This window comes from Poecile atricapillus, chromosome 4, assembly GCF_030490865.1.
Source record: "Poecile atricapillus isolate bPoeAtr1 chromosome 4, bPoeAtr1.hap1, whole genome shotgun sequence".
NCBI classification, from domain to species: Eukaryota; Metazoa; Chordata; class Aves; order Passeriformes; family Paridae; genus Poecile; species Poecile atricapillus.
In genome coordinates this window covers 64531983-64549462 of record NC_081252.1, presented here as the reverse complement: position 1 = coordinate 64549462, position 17480 = coordinate 64531983, and the positions used below count along the sequence as shown (strand labels likewise).

The 17480-nt window shown below is 44.0% G+C and overlaps 1 protein-coding gene across 1 annotated transcript; it reads left to right on the top strand.

Annotated features, from left to right (window-relative positions):
* The first annotated feature begins 1511 nt into the window (after positions 1-1511).
* Positions 1512-15869, top strand: LOC131579216 (pre-mRNA-splicing factor 18-like). The gene is given in 10 exon segments (XM_058838849.1): positions 1512-1515; positions 2101-2240; positions 4011-4323; positions 4326-4529; positions 4532-4587; positions 14849-14978; positions 14981-15048; positions 15050-15098; positions 15101-15327; positions 15495-15869. Coding segments are annotated over 10 exon segments (1566 nt in total).
* Positions 15870-17480: the final 1611 nt, after the last annotated feature.

Below are 17480 nucleotides of genomic sequence, written 5' to 3'. Positions count from 1 at the left end.
CTCATGCACAGACTGAAAATATTTTGCACAGAAAGGTAGGACTTAACCCATAAGCACAATCCATAACCAGGAGTAGGAGCACATCTGGCTCTGCAAAGGCAGGTCTTTGCACACCCCATAAAATTGGTGGGACAGGAAAGGTGGCAGCCCTTGTCTTTCTTGCTCTTGCTTCATAGATGCACTGTTCTGGAGAAACTTGATATCATAAATAAAGCAAAAAAGAAATTCTGCCAGGGCAACTACTACCCCACTGAGTGCCCATGCTAATGAGGACTGTGATACAAGGCACAGGCATATACTCAGTGTATCCATCTGCACTTAAAGACTGTGTACATCTAAGCTTAGACAGAAGAGCTGCCCTGGGCTAGAGAAACTTCAGGCTATAGGATTGAAGCACTCCATGGAGATTCACTTTTTAAACAACTATTAAAGATCAATTGAACTGTTACTAGAAGCAGTATTAGGAGAGATTTATGAATCATCCATTTATAACTCTAGGAAAGCATCTTCTGTAAAGAGAAAACTGAAAAATCCATTTATTGCAAAACCAATTGCTGGGCTCATCATGTGTCTGTCACACTGGTGCAAGGGCACGCATATGGGGAGTGTGTCAACCCTGGACTGCCTTCAGTGAGCAAGCTGGTAAATTCCTGCCAGTATGTGCTTTGAAGAAAATTTTAAAAAAACCAAAACAAACAAATAAAAAAAAACCCCTGAATTGTTTTGCATTGCATCTTCTGGATTGAATCTTGAATTGAATCTTCTGGTTTTGATCTTGAAGGAATTTTTTTAAAAGATAGTTTGTTCGTAGAGTATTCAGACAGGGATATCCATCCTGACCTTCAGATGGCAGCTTTGGCTTTGATTACAGACAAATTCTTGATCAGAACATGGTCTGTAGACTGCTTCCAAAGAATCTAAGCCCTATTAAAATAACATTTCCATTATCTAATTAATTGTTTGAAGCTGTTTTCAGTGATTATTTATTGAAGTTAGTTTGTCACCTGAGGCAACAGCATGGCTTGTTGTCGTGGAAACACCTCTGCTGTCACCAGCGATGAATAGGGAGGGAGGAATGGGAGAGGAACTACAGAGGAGATGCTTTGTTGAAATGCCTTGCCCTTTAAAGTGACGAAATTATTTCAGATAAAGACAGGCCATGCTGAGATCGACACACAGTGATTCCAGGGATATTACGGGCTCTATGGGCTTGGTTCAAGCCCCTTCTAATTTAGCATGACACAGCTCCTGCTGTCAGGCACTGCTGTCTCCTGTGGTTAACCGCAACATTTACAGGGCCCTTTCTGTTGCCAAACTTGCTATTATTGCACAAAAACCCTGCCATCTACAAAAATAGAACAAAACATCTCTAGCAACCTGCTGTCATCTATCTATTTGATTTGTAAAAGATGACAAATCAGTATTGCAGTGTTTCTCTTATTGGCCTTTACCTGGTGTGTGATCTTGCCACAAGTTTTCTACATTCCCAAACCTTGTGTTAACTATAGTTCATGGGTATGTCAAGCAAGAGTTGCAATTAGAATTTCCCTTAAATCAGCATGGCTTCTACCTAAGTTATTATTAAACTCTGCCACAGATTTTCTCTATTTCTTCTTGTGCAGATAATAGTTAATAAAAAGGTTGAAGCTTTGATAATCTGTAATTATTATTTTTTTTTGCATCTGAGATGTGAAGATGCAGGAAAAAACAGGGTTTCCACCAGCAGCACCATCAGGACTGTGTTTTGTCACTACTCACTTTACTACAGAACCAGACAATGCAGATTGACGCTGACAGGCTTATTTTATAAGATCTTAGAAACAGGAACATTCTCAAAACCTGCTGAGCTGCAAATCAGCTAGGCTGCACTTTTTATAAGTTGGCCATGCACTGTTTCATATGCTGTTCATTTATCATTGTGCAGTTTTTTGTCACACAGAAAAAATAGATCTTTTTCCTCTCTTTTAATAGTCTTGGATTGCAGGAACACTCCACCATGATGCCTTTGCTTGGCATTTGTTTAACTTGCTTGTATCTGGCAGGGAGTCGGCTTCACAAATGGTTATCTATTTTTCATAAGAGGTTTTTTTTCTCTAACAGCATTTCCTGTTCGAAATGGAGTAAAACCAGACTCTGCTTCTTTTGTTCCTTGGCGGTGCCCTCTGGAGACAGCGGCAGAGGGAGGAGAGCAGCGCATGAGCCTGGAGTGCCACCTGATGGCACGGGAGGCAAAGCGCCAGGTGAGGTCCCTCCAGCTGGGCACACCTGCCCCCTGACAAACTAGCAAACGAGCCATTTTCTTGCAAAAAGTCCTGACTAGATAAAGCAAACCAGTGCAGCGAGGCTCCAGGCGGAGATGTGCTTTCTCTGGAGTTTAATTAATGCCCCTGTGTGAGGACACGACCTCCTGGGTGCCCTAGGACTGGACCTTCTGACTTTTTAAAGAACATACTGAAGAAGTATATATAACTCACCAACAGGTGGGTGATGCACTGTCTTGTTTCTGGCATCAAACTGCGGCTAAGAACTGAATCTCTGCCAATAATTAATACTGAAAACGTGAATTGGTAATTACCTTTGTACGTCATTCACTGACATCTCTGTAAAACCAAGGCAGATGTCACTAACACCAACTAATTCAACCTAATGACAAACAAGATGCCAACCAAATTAAGCTACAAACTTGGCAGTGAAATTAAAGGATTTTAAGTGAAGTTTAGGTTTTAGCCCATACAGACCACTTTTTCATAAAACTTTGTTTTTCTAAAATGTACAAACATGTAATTACAAGATTCATGAACAGGGTTAAGAGTAGTATCAGCTGACATGAGAGTGTGAATAAAATCAGATGCACTGGCAACACCACAGGAACTCAACTGGAAATAGAGCAGCTGTGGCATGAGCTGTGAAGTGGTTGCCCAGTGCCTTGGTGGAGCTGCAAAGGAAGCAAGGAGTGTTTTGTGGCAGAAGACAGGGTGTACCCCCAGGAGTTCAGAGCTGGCACAGCCAGAGCTCACAGTGTGATCTACATTTCCACTTGGACTCAATTGCCAGAACTCACACAAAACCCTTTCTCCCAGCCTGTAGTGCTGTTTCTGACAAACTGTAATGATGTTCATTCCCATTAGCTGCCCCAGGGCACACCCGACACCTCAGGCTACAAGCGGGGTGTTAAGTGAGATAAGGAAGAAATGGCAAACACCAGGGTAGTGTTTTTCACCACACCAATGACTCAGCTATGATAACTCCCCTCCTGGGAAGCACCAGCACAGTCCCACCCATCCTGAGGGGTTATCTCTGTCAAGGACTTCCAAATACCCCATGACTCACAGTATTCCATCATTCCCTTGTGAAACTCAGTGCCCAGGGGGAGGTACTGAGCATTCCTCCTGAACCTGAGCAGATAGAACCAGGGACTTTGGACATTACCAGAGCCACCACTGGACAGATCTAGAGGAGGACCACGGCTTCCACAGGACCATCCCTTTTGACCGCAACCATCACTTCAATAGGACTGCAACCACCACCTGACAGGACTGTGACCGCTACCCTAACACACAGGGTGCCAGGCTGTACTCTGGTTTTGTGGGTTTAAGCCAGTTTTCTGTGTATCATCACATTTATTGTAATCTTTCTACAAAATTGTAACTCCAGCCTGAAATCTCTCTGAAGGTAATTGAGTATGGTTCATTTTTCCCACTGGTTTACCTTCAAACCAGCACATCTTTTGGCTCCTGATGTGAGGCCTGAAAGAGAAATTGGAATTACAGCTTTGTTCTAAAGCATTTGTGTATTGGGATGCAAGACTCCCTGATCATCATGATGCTTGATGTACTCATGTGGGTGTTGTACTTTACCCTATACATATTTCTGCATATGGGGAACTATTTGCCCTTCATGATACTCCTTTTTTAAGACTGAGGGAGAAATCAAAATTGCTTTGTTAATATCTTATGTTTATGGCACAATAACATTAGAATCAATCAATTTAATTTTGAATGTATTTTCAGTTTTCTTCACCTGTCCTAGTCAGGGCTGATACTTCTGGGACTGCTGTGGACATCCTGAAGCAGGGGATCAGCAGGAAGCACCAGCAGCTGGAGGAGAAGGAGCTCCTGGGGGTAAATAAGTATTTCAAATGCAGTGAGTTTGCTAAAAAGGAAGAGAAGATCTGCCTCCAGAGATGTGGCTACAAGGTACAGCAGCAAGAGGAGGAGGAGAAACCACTGGCTGCATCAAATCCAGTGCTGGAACGTGAAGTAGCAGAGGACAAGTTACCAATGACTCTTTCCAGACAGAAGGTTATAAGGAGGTTACAAGAGAGGTTACCAGGCTGTTTGGAGAAACTGATTATGATGCATTTCAACGTATGAGTAAGACAGAAATTCTTGCACCTGAAGCAAATAAGGGCCTGAGAAATGACTTGAAGGCTGCTTTGAATAAGATTGATCAGCAGTGTCTGAACAAAATTGTAGGTGGCCAAGAAGCAGGAGGTGTTAACTCCCAGACTGACCTGAAAGTCCATGAGGACATACTACAACTGAAGAACTAGAAGCTCTGGGAGAATCTTTAGGATGGGGTGATGATCACTATTGTTATAAATGCAAAGGCAATTTTGGGATAAAATCAAAGAGAAATTTATTAATAAACAATAATAAACAGAAACAGCGATAAAAACCCACAATAAAAAGAACAGCGCAGCGCTGGGTGGACAGGGGTCTACACCGGAGGTATAGGTTTCCCAAATCCACGTCTGAGCATCTTCAGGATTGGGGTTTTATAGGATTTTTAAGTCCTCAGGCCAAAATTCCAGGCAAGTTCCATTCACCAAGTGTCCTTGATTGTCCAGTGAATGGATTTCTTGACATAGAATGATGACATTATTTTGTGTCCGGCCAGAATCTCCTCACATGCAAAGGAGACTCTGTGTGTTGCAATGTTAAGTTTTTCATGACAGGGTGGTGGAATCCGGGTTGGTGCCGATGAGTATCTCGGCCGGGTTTCCTCCTTTGTTTCCCCTGATTGCTTTTTCAACACAGAAATGTTTGAGTCTGGCGAAGCCTTTCTTTTGGAACTTGTCTTTTTTTCTATTGATCGGTTTCTCTACCCACTGGAATCCGCAGGGCGTTGCTTGGATCCGGAGGTAGATAATTTCCCGAGCCAGTGTCATTGTTTTCCTGATGATCCGTGTCCTGTGTGTTTGTTTGGGTTGATGGGCCGGTTTTGGTTAGTTATCTTGGGCGTTGCTGGCAATCAGCAACTCCTCGGCAAAAAGCCTCATCCCACTTGGGGGGGGAGGCTTTTCCATGTTTTATATTTTGTTTTGTTTCTACAAAACATATCTTTCTTATACACTCCGAATTTTTAATACAACCATAATTTATTACAGTCCCCCACCTAATAATTTATCATATTTAAAAATTCGTTATTTTCACACTTTCTTTTAAAGAAAAGTATCCTTTTCTTACTCTTTTTCCATCATCATTTTTTTTCTTTGTCTAATTGTCAATTTTAGTGGTCAGCATATGTTCGTTTTCAAATTTTTCTAAGGCTCTTAATGCCTTATTACTCTCTTTCTCTTCTTCTAAAACCAGTAATTTAGAAAGAAGGGCATTTTTATCTTGTGATTTTTCCGGATTTATTGGGAGGGCGGCAATTTGCATTCCTTGCACTACAGATTGTATTAGCCTAATCAGGCAAGGAATTAAACAAGGCAAAAAGATGATTCCGGCTATTGAACATCCTATAAAGAACACTAGCTTTTTCCACCAAGCCCCTTGACCGAAAATTTGGTCCCACCAAGAGGCTTGTAGAATAGAATTCCATTTTTGAACTGGCACATGTGCCACTTTCTTGATTTCCGCAGCTAGTCCCTTTATAGTTTCGCCATAATTATCTATTTCCATGCAACACTCAGATTCATTGAATCTCCCGCACACCCCTCCCTCCTCAGCTAGCAAGTAATCGAGGGCCAGTCTGTTCTGGTAAACAAAGGCCCTCATTTGAGAATGTTGCCTTGCTAGGAGTTCCAGGGCTTCTGAGGTGTGATTGGAAACTACCTCCATTACCGCTTGCAGTCGAATGAGCCGATTCAGAAGATAAATGGGGGTTCTATAACCCCAACTGCCATCATTCGCCCAAGTGGCCGGACCATAGTATTGTATGATTCTCTCGGCCGGCCATTCCTCCTCGTTCCATTTCTGGCTCCCTCCTGCTATCGGTAATATCTTTTTTAGGTCCCTCTTTTGTCGAGCTAATGTTTCAAAGAGGGGAGCCCCTAGGGATTTACTTTCATCTTTTGGTAGGGTGAAGAAAAACGGCCGAATTAGTCCCAGTGTGCATGACCCTTTCCACTTCCGAGGTAATTCACTGTATGCCTTTTTCCCGCATATCCAGTAAATTCCATCGGGAGCTTCCCAGTTTTTATTAGTTTTTGCCGGATCCTCCCAATAATCCCTCAGGCCTATGAAAACATGGAAGGGATTGGCCCCCGGCTTCTTGTTCCAACATAATCTGATAGTCTCTACCCACTCGCAATTGTTTTCCCGATAGGAGATCCAATATCCTTCGGGTGATTCCAGGTGCTAGATTTTTGTTTTCTTTTCTGAGTTTACTGTGAGTGTATTCACACACGGAGTGTATCCTACCAAATCGGTAAACTCTTTTCCCTCCCGGCTAATGCAAAACGTCCCAATTATTCGGTCATCTATGACCCATCCTTCTGGCCTCCGGGTAGTTTTTGAGAATTTTAATTCTGTCTCTTTTAATATTTGTTCCGGGGTCAATCCCTCTCCTTTCCATGGCTACCTCTCTGCTGATTTTAAACCACCGCATATCCAGCAGTTGGATATACCTAATTCAGTGGCTATTTCCTGCATTAGATCAACAAACAAGTTTTGGTTAGGGCTGGGTAATTTCCAATTATCGTATTGTCTTTCTAATAATTCATATTGTTCACTGAGAGAGTTTAACCTCTCTTGCTCCAGCCTTTTCTTTTTATTTTCCATTTCTTTTCGTTTTAAGTCTATAGCTATTTGCTTTATTTTACTCTCTGGATCTAATCCCTTTTCATCCTTTGAAAAGCAGAACACTGGGTCAAATTGAAGACACGAGTTCTCATCATCTGACTTCAATAATTCCAAAATTATGGGTTCATTATTGAATGTCAGCCTTGTCTCGTGTTTCACATTTTTCCCTTCCCAGTACAGCTTTCCCCCCATCATGCACGGTTTTAAGCTTGCTTCATTGTAGCAGGTAGGGTTAACTCGGTGGTATGCCAAAAACGTCGAATGCTTCTTTCCCCCAATCCAGACAGTCTTATTACACTGTCCACAGACCTCGATTGGGGGAATTCCCTTTATTTCTCTTTTGTTTCGGAAGCGGGTCTCAACAGCCCCTATTTCTTCCAAGTTCTGAATAGGTTTTTCCTTGATACTTACTCTCGAGTTCGAGCACCAGATTTTCTTTTTTGATTTACACAATTCGAACTGAGTGCCGTTTAACCAACAAATACCTGCATGTAGTTCTGAAGGGCACTTGGTCAAGAACTCGTTTTCTGGGGCAGTCTGACACTGCTCACACTTCCCCTGGGGAGCCTCCCCTGGGGGGGCCTCGGCCTCTATTCTCTTGATCGAGTACATGACTAGGCTCAGGGACATCAGGATTCCCCACAATTGCATCCCTCTGCCATTCCCTCCGCCCGTACAAAAGTATACGGCGGGGATAACCATCTTCCCGGCAGCAAGGACTGTCTTCAGGGGCCCTTGATGTCCTGATGGCAAACCTCCGCTTGAAGGTTGCCCACCGAGATGCTTTAACTGGTTCAAATCTACAAGGTACTTTTACGGTCCTCCGGCACTCAATTTCCAAGGGGTCTGCTTTGCAATCAAGCTGACCCCCTAATCCTTTTTGGTAAAACAGGAACCACTCCGGAGAGTCAAGTTCCAAAAGGCCCGCTCGAGTTGCAAGTATCAGGAATCGATTGGTCTGGTCTAGCTCTTTTTCGTAGCACCTAGTGCACAATCCCCTTGGTTTATAACCCCTTATGCAATGAGTTACCCAAATCTGCTTACAATAAGCGCACTTAAAATGTATAAACGGGAAACAATAACAATCGCGGATATTGCAACTTATCCTCTCGCTATTGTTCATTTGTGGTGCCTTCGGAGCTTGATTTTCAAATCTCCTGGCGGGGTGGTGATCTTCCACTCGGGGGCTTGGCAATCCGGAACCTTCTTGGCCCGAGAGAAGTGAGTCCACCCTTTCTCGGCCGTTCGCACAGCAGTGTCCGTGGTCAGGAGAACGAGGAAGGGACCTTCCCAATGCGGACTGAGGGGAAGTTCCCTCCACACTTTAATCAATACTTTGTCGCCCGGCTGGATTTTGTGAATTGGAAATCCCAATGTTGTGCTCTCAGGAATCAATCCTTTTTTCCGGAGTTCCTGTAGATTTTTATTTATAGAAATGAGATAAGGTTGTAATTGCACATCCTCTATTTGAGGGTGTGCCACCGGCATCCCATGCCTATATGGCATTCCATATAGCATTTCAAAAGGGGATAAACCGGTTTCAGAATGAGGCATGGTCCGGATGTTTAACAAAGCCAAAGGAAGACATCGGACCCAAGTCATTTTTGTTTCGATTATTAATTTGGATAATTGCGATTTTAAGGTTTGATTCATCCTTTCCACTTGTCCCGAGCTTTGAGGGTGCCAGGGGGTGTGATATTGCCATCTGATTCCCAATGCTTCTGACAGTTGTTTGATGATTTTAGAGGTGAAGTGAGTCCCTTGATCAGAATTGATATGGTCTATTATCCCATATCTAGGAATTATTTCCTCTAGTAGAATTTTAGACACGGTTTGGGCCGTAGCCTTTGCTCTGGGAAATGCCTCGACCCAATGTGTCAGTTTATCCACTATCACTAATAAATATTTATTTCTCCCAATCTTTGGTAGTTCCGTGAAATCTACCTGGATTCTCTCGAATGGCCTATACGAAAGTGGCCGGCCACCCCAATTTGTTTGTTTTGAATTGGCACGATTTACTTTCTGGCATATCACGCACCCCTGTACCTCTTGCTTGGCAAGTTCAAAGATTCCTTTACATCCGAAAAATTTTAAAAATTGTTCAGCCAGTGCTCTGGTTCCCCAGTGGGTTTGTTCATGCAATCTCCTGAGTATTCCTCTCGCTATACTTTTTGGAACCAGCTCCCTCCCGTCTGGCAACCACCATTTATTTTTTTTAAAATATCCACCTACCTTCTGGAAATCTTCTTGCTCCTTCTCTGAAGGAAGCACGGACACTTCTGGGGTTTCTTTGGGACTGATCTCGGGAATACTTACCGCCAGTAACGCAGCTCGTTTCGCCTCTTTGTCCGTTAGATTGTTTCCCCTGGTGTGAAACCGCCACCCAGTTTGGTGTCCTTTTACATGGACTACTGATATCTCCTGGGGCTCTCTGATAGCTTCTAAGATTTGTTTAATTATTTCTCCATGTATTAATCTTTTTCCCTTGGTGTTTATTAAACCTCTTTCTTCCCATATTTTTCCGAAAGTATGCACTACCCCAAATGCATACTTCGAATCTGTAAAAATAGTTCCTCTTTTTCCCTTCAGGCCTTTGAGGGCTCTTAAGAGTGCAAACAGTTCACAGGCTTGAGCCGACCAGCATGCCTGCAAGGGACCTGATTCTATGATTTGTTCGGTCTTACCATTTATGATGGCATAACCTGACTTTCTTTTTCCTTCTACCATTTTTGATGAACCATCAATGAACCATTTTTCCCCCCCTTCTAACTCTTGATCTTCCAGGTCCGGTCTTACCTTTGTTTGCAATTCTACTGCTTCAATGCAATTATGCAACAGCTCACCTGTTGGTTCCCCAAACAAAAACTGCGCCGGGTTTTGGGCAGTAGTTGTCCTCAACTCGAGGCCTGGCGAGCTAATTAGCATGGCTTCATATTTCAGAAGTCTTGAATCAGTTAGCCATTTCTCGGCTTTTTGTTGTAAGATATTTCTTACATCGTGTGGGGTGTAGACTGTTAAAGAGGCTCCAAAAGTTATCTTTTTTGCTTCCCCAACTAACAGAGCTACTGCAACAATTGCTTGCAAGCAAGTAGGCCACCCTCGACTGACTGGATCTAGGATTTTTGATAAAAATCCTATGGGCTTTTTCTTTTCTGCCCACTCCTGGGTCAGAACTCCTTGGGCTGTCTGTCCACTTACATCAACAAATAGTTGGAATTCTTTATTTGTGTCTGGCAAGGTTAGAACCGGAGCAGTTATAAGTGCAGTTTTCAATTCCTGAAACTTGCTTTCATCCTGAGTGGTCCATTTCACTCTATCTGTGTTTAATCTTTCATACAAAAATTTTACTTTTTCACTGTATCCTTCAATCCACTGTCTGCAATATCCCAGGAGCCCTAAAAATTGCTTGATTTGTCTTTTTGTTTTTGGGGCTGGGAGTACCAGAATCCCGGCCACTCTGTCAGGATCTAGCATCTTTTTCCCCTGAGAAATCCAATGTCCCAGATATTTTACCTCGGGCTCCGTGAACTGCAGTTTGGATTTTGATACTTTCAAACCCTTTTTTCCCAGAAAATTCAACAATGAAATTGTACTTTTTCTGACTTTTTCCTCCATGGTTCCAGCAATTAATAAATCATCTACATATTGTAAGAGCTTTGTCCCTTCCTCTGGAATGAATTCAGTAAGTAATTGTTCCAATGCCTGTCCAAATAAATTGGGTGATTCCACAAACCCCTGTGGGAGGACCGTCCACCTTAACTGTTGATTTCTGTTCGTGTCCGGATCCTCCCATTGAAAGGCAAAGAAGTTCCTACTCCCTTCATCCAAAGGACAAGTCCAAAATGCGTCTTTTAAATCAATTACACTGTACCATACATCCTCAGGTGAGAGTCTGTTAAGTAAAGTATAAGGATTTGCCACTACCGGAAACCTGGTTCGGGTTCTAGCATTTACTGCCCTGAGATCCTGCACCAGTCGGAAGCTCCCATCTGCTTTCTTCACTGCCAGGATGGGGGTGTTATGTTGAGACATGCAGGGTTCGAGGGTACCTCCTCTAAGGAGGTCATCAATTACTAGTTTCAAACCCCTTTTCCCTTCTATCGGGATGGGATATTGTTTTACCCTTATCGGGTCCTCTGGGTTTTCTATTTCAATTTTGATGGGGGTGATATCTAATTTCCCCACCTCCCCTTTTGAATGCCACACTTTGGGATCGATTTCCCTTTCATCTTTCGGAGTCAAATGAAATATCTTTATTACTAATTCAGAATTCTTTACAACAATGTTTATACCCAACGAGACAATCATATCTCTTCCTAACAAATTGTAATCGGCTTCTTCTACTAATAACAAATTTCCTAGGCATATTTTATTTTCAGACTCTATTTCCACATTTTTAATTACAGAAACTTTGAAGGGATCTCCCTTCGCACCGATTACCACTACCTTTTCCTTACTTGCTACGCATCCCCGGGGTAATTTTTGCAGGGTGCTTCTCTCAGCTCCCGTGTCAACCAAAAATTCTATTTCCTCGCGATGGGGACCCACTTTTAATTTTATCAAGGGCTCTTTAGCTGTTATCGTCTCCATCTGAAAGAGCCCAAGACTTCCCTAATCTTCCTGAAATACCTTTTCATCTTTTATTTTCTGGCGGCAATTCCTTTGTATGTGTCCTACTTTCTTACAGTAAAAACATTCTGGGGGATCTTTCCGCGGGGCGGAGCCATTCTTCTGTGGCTCCTGCGGCTTTTTCGGCGCTGTTTTAAACTTGCCGTGCGTCTGTTCTTGTTTCTGAGTTTCTTTTACTGCGGCCACTAGTATTTTGGCCTGAAGTTTCTGTTTCTCGTCTTCTCTCCTCATGTAAATCTTTTGAGCTTCCCTCAGAAGCTCTTGGAGACCTTTCTCCTGCCACCCTTCAATCTTTTCTAATTTCTTTCTAATATCCTCCCATGATTTCGCCACGAATTGCGTTTTAAGTAACACTTGTCCCACCGGAGAACTAGGGTCTGTCCCAGAATAGATCTGCAGACTTCGCCGCAATCTCTCCAACCACTCGGTGGGGGATTCCTCCTTCCTCTGACATTCCCCAAACACCTTACTAATATTTTGGCCTCGGGGAACCGCTTCCCTTTTTCCTTGCACAATCATATTCCTTAAATCATTCATGCTCCTTCTGCCATCCTCTGTTTGGGCGCTCCAACTCGGGCTTACGCTCGGCCACTTTTGGTTGCCCGGCGTTCCCTGAGGGTTTCGCCGCTCCCAGTCCCTGATACCAGCTTGTTTAATCATGTCTCTTTCCTCTTGACTAAACAGAGATCTCAAGATTGCCATGAGATCCTCATATGTATAAATACTACTGCCTAAAAATTCATCCAATCTCTCTGCTACTCCAAACGGATCATCCAACAATCTTCCCATCTCTTTCTTAAATGCTCGCACATCCCCTGAATTTAGGGGTACATTCACAAATCCAATCACTCCCAGAGCAGTAGGCACTTCCCTGAGAGGGAACATTCTGTGCCTACTCTCATTCTCTTCCCATCCTCCACTCATCTGTCTAGACTTAAACCGAGTCCTGCTTGTGGGAGGGGAATAGGGGTTTTTAAGATTTTGTTCCTTTATTGCTGATGAACAATCAGTCGCCACTAGGTTATTATGAAGGATTCCCCTTGCCAAAGTCGGGGAATCTGGCTGGGGCAGCGGGACGGGCAATGGGGAATACGGAGATCCCCTACTTTGCGCTACCATGGTTTCTTGGGAAACCGCGGCGGTTGCGGTTCCCACAGGAGGAGCCAGGGGAGGGGCCACCGGAACCACTGCTGGCGCCGGTTCCCCTGTTCGCGATGTGTGTGCTTCACCTGATTGTGCCAGCGAGCTCGTGGGAGCTGATGGCACCACTTGGTCCACCACGGGAGATCCTGCCGGCCCGTGGTATGGAGGAGGTAAATGATCAAGGGGCTCCCAGGTTTCTGTTTTTGTTTCACTTTTTAATTTCATCGGAAATAGTCCTACTCTGGCCTTTAGCCAGAGTCGGGCATATTCCGGTTCCTCGGAGTCCGAGGAAACCTTGCTCTCTACATACGAGAGTAACTCATTGCACGTCCACTTTTCAAATGTTCCTAATATTGGCCAAGTGAGATGGGGCCTCAGTTCCTGTCCACCCCAAACCTCGGCACAATAGTAGATCATTTTTGCCTTGGACTTCTTTTTCCTTTCAGGGCAATTTTCCCACTCTTTTAACAACCAACTCAAAGGACTTTCTGGTGGGATGTCTAACAATTCCTTCGTTTCTATGGAAGGGTTTTTCGTGTCTACTGGCTTTTGCATTTTACTCTTTTTCTGTCCCATGGTGAAGAAAAAAACCAAAAGTCTTACCTAGTATTCTGCGTTGTGTTTGTAGTTTGAGAGTCAAAAAAGTCTGCTAATACTAACCTTCTCGGATTGCTGTTCCGGGGTTTTTCTTAGCGCTTTGATCTCTCCTCCGGACCTCTCCTGGGTCCTGATTGCTAGAAGAGTTTACTCTTTCCCGAGCTCTACTGGACGTCCTCTTCCTCTTCCAGCCCTTTTTGATCGGTCCCCCAGAGCACCCCTTTGGCCCCAGGTTTTACAAACGCGTATAGAGACCCTTCACACCGATTCGCTTCCTCCGTAGCCGGCCAATTCCCTCGCGGGAGGATGGAACCGCGGCTTTGGAGTCCGCACTCGCTCCGTGATCAGATCACGTCTCACACACGCTTGTCCAATCACCCCGCTCAACCTCGCAGTACTTACAGCAATTTTCCTGCGAGGATGTCTTCGTGCACAACTGACTTTTTATGAGCTACCAAGCCGCGGCTTCTCTTCCCGAGCTCTTCCTGGATCCGTATTTCTCTTTTATTGTGGTTTTTACCTTAGCCTAAATTTGGTTCGGGTGTCGGAGTGAACTGCGGAGGTTCTCGGCTTCCCAGGCCGCTGAAATCAGCGGGGGTACCCCCCTGGATAGCGAGGTTCTCCTACAGTTTTTCCGATCCGAGTCACGGCACCAATCTGTTATAAATGCAAAGGCAATTTTGGGATAAAATCAAAGAGAAATTTATTAATAAACAATAATAAACAGAAACAGCGATAAAAACCCACAATAAAAAGAACAGCGCAGCGCTGGGTGGACAGGGGTCTACACCGGAGGTATAGGTTTCCCAAATCCACGTCTGAGCATCTTCAGGATTGGGGTTTTATAGGATTTTTAAGTCCTCAGGCCAAAATTCCAGGCAAGTTCCATTCACCAAGTGTCCTTGATTGTCCAGTGAATGGATTTCTTGACATAGAATGATGACATTATTTTGTGTCCGGCCAGAATCTCCTCACATGCAAAGGAGACTCTGTGTGTTGCAATGTTAAGTTTTTCATGACAGGGTGGTGGAATCCGGGTTGGTGCCGATGAGTATCTCGGCCGGGTTTCCTCCTTTGTTTCCCCTGATTGCTTTTTCAACACAGAAATGTTTGAGTCTGGCGAAGCCTTTCTTTTGGAACTTGTCTTTTTTTCTATTGATCGGTTTCTCTACCCACTGGAATCCGCAGGGCGTTGCTTGGATCCGGAGGTAGATAATTTCCCGAGCTAGTGTCATTGTTTTCCTGATGATCCGTGTCCTGTGTGTTTGTTTGGGTTGATGGGCCGGTTTTGGTTAGTTATCTTGGGCGTTGCTGGCAATCAGCAACTCCTCGGCAAAAAGCCTCATCCCACTTGGGGGGGGAGGCTTTTCCATGTTTTATATTTTGTTTTGTTTCTACAAAACATATCTTTCTTATACACTCCGAATTTTTAATACAACCATAATTTATTACACTATCATATGGATATCGTAACAAAGTTCCTGAAGTTGCCTGTAGGAGTTTGGGCCAAGGAGCTGAATGCCACAGAGGACTGTGTGAAATGGGGAGTGCAGGGGAAGCTCAACAGCACCGCTCAGAAACAGATTCCTACTTGAGGCCACTCTTCAGGACACTCCGCAAAAGGACACTTCCTGCAGACATCAAAGATTTCCCCATATGTGGAAATTATTAAATTCATGTTGCAAAGAGAACATGTGAAGGCAAAAATGCCTATCTCCAAATGATCATTGGAAATGCTCCCTGGCCTATCGGTGTCAGCGTGGTTGGCATCCATGCACAGATGAAGCAGGAAAAGATTTTCTCCAAGCACATGGCCCATGTACTCCATGCCAAATCTCAAAGGGAATACATACAGGGGCTTAAGAGGCTCATGACCATTTGCCAGAAGCACTTCCCAACAGACCCATCAGTGTGTGGAGTACAATGTTCTGTGAGGCTCTGCAGGGGCCAGGGCATGGCTCACATTTTGGTGTCCAAGACCCAGAGAGAGTGAAAGAGGTAGAGTTTGTGTTTGAATATCAACAAGAATTGTGTCCGCACAAACCATGTCTGGGCCAGAAGGACAGCTTAAGCCAGTAGCAGTTGTGTCCCATTCAGAAAAAGGAATCCAAGACCAAATCAGGCCACACAGGGACTGATGGGGAGGTGGCAGGACCTTCACACCCATCAGAAGAGCCAGAGCCAGAAATCATCACTCGGTCTCTGTCCCTGGGTGAGCTGTGTGACCTGCAGAGAGGGTTCATTTGCCAGGCAAAGGAGCCCATCCTGACCTGGCTGCTTCGCATCTGGGACACCACAGCCAGTGACACCATTCTGGACAGAAGCAAGGCCAGGCAACTGGGATCCCTGTCCTGGGATGTGGTCATTGGCCAGGGGGTCAGGAAAACACAGGAAACTCAGCCTCTGGCAGCAACTGCTGACAAGTGTAAGAAGGATCTTTCTAAGAAGGACCTCCAGGTGCACCAAGGATAGTGAAACACGATGGACCAATGTATCTGATACCTAAGAGAATTAGTGGTGCTGGATATCATCTTTTCAGAGGGTGCAAGATTCCTTAAGAGTCCAAACAGAGTCCAGCACATGTCACAGGTGTGGCTGAAATTCACACCAGATATATACTCCCCTTACCTAGTGATGCTGCAGTGGAGGGAGAGAGAGGACAAGGTGACTGCATTGGTCAGCAAATTAAGGATCACTAGCAAGAGTATGAGCAAAAGTCAGATTTACTATTAAGCAGCCAAGCATGACAAGTTGCAAGATTCACTCTACCATTTACAGGACAGCTAAAGCACAACAAGGGAAAGCAAGAAACAACAAAATCAAACAAAATCCAGACGATCAAAACAAAAGTAAACTGAGAACTATCTAGGAGGGTGTGGGTATGTGTGTGTCTGTGTGACAAAAGACAAGTGGGGGCAAGGATGAAAAGGAACATGGCCTAAAATCTTAATAACACTCAACAGTACTTCAACTCAACTTATGCCTTAAGCCTAAAGATTTAACATAGTAAAAACACTAAACTTATACACAGCTTAATTTATAACTTAATTTATAGCTTAACCTTAACAATCCACCAAGGGAGTAATGCTTAACAGCAGTTAACCTAACTTACAACTTCTACCTTAGCAACTTAACAGAAGGATGCTTGGCAACACTTAGCTTAGCTTAAAACTTAAGTTTAACAATTTAGCAAAAGAACAATACTTACCAGCATTTAAGTTACAGTTATAAGCTTAACCTTACTTACAGGCCTAACTTACTTAGATATCTAAGTTACTTCAACATCTAAGAAAGCAGTACTTCTCTCAGATTTGTTATATCATATGAGCTGGGGCATGCATACAGACAAAAACACTCAGTGCAAGCAAGGTACCTGTGAAAAATTCCCCCTAGAGGTCAGTGAAATTCTCACTTCAGATGCTTTTGCATCTTCTGACAGGGACATCTGATGGGGCCCCGAGGCGTGAGGACGTCTCAGGACACATCATGTTTCAGCGATCCTTGTATAGCAAACCTGACTGCTGGCTCTGAGGCATCCCACTCAGAGGGAGATGCTGGTCACAGGCCTACTGTGGTCCAGGAGAGCTCTAAGGGTCTCATTTTGGACCACTGTTTATAGGGTCAGAAGAAAGTAGGCTTTAGTTATAACAGTGTTTCATCCTGGTCCCAGTTTGGGTCAGCACTCCCTTTGAAAGTGTGAGAACAGGAATGTTATGCCATTCAGGAATGAGGAATATTTTCCAGCACTGGTCATAAGGAGCTTGTTAGCAATTCCTGGGAACGGACAATGTTTCTGATAAGCTTGGAAATAGCTGAGACCAGATATTGTTTTCAAGGCTTACCAAGAATTTCTCAGATCATACTCCAGCCTAGAAAGGAGGAGGGGGGAATGTGGTGGCAAAACAGCTTACCACATTCTTGGGGTGTTCCAGATCTCCTTGAAAACACAGCACTATTAAAGCACTTTGCTCTCTTGAGCAGAAGCTGCTGTCACCTCACCATGGCTATATACAAAGTCTTTTAATCACTGAGACTTGACCTTCACAGCAGCACCTATGAGGCACCATTAAAAGATAAACAAAA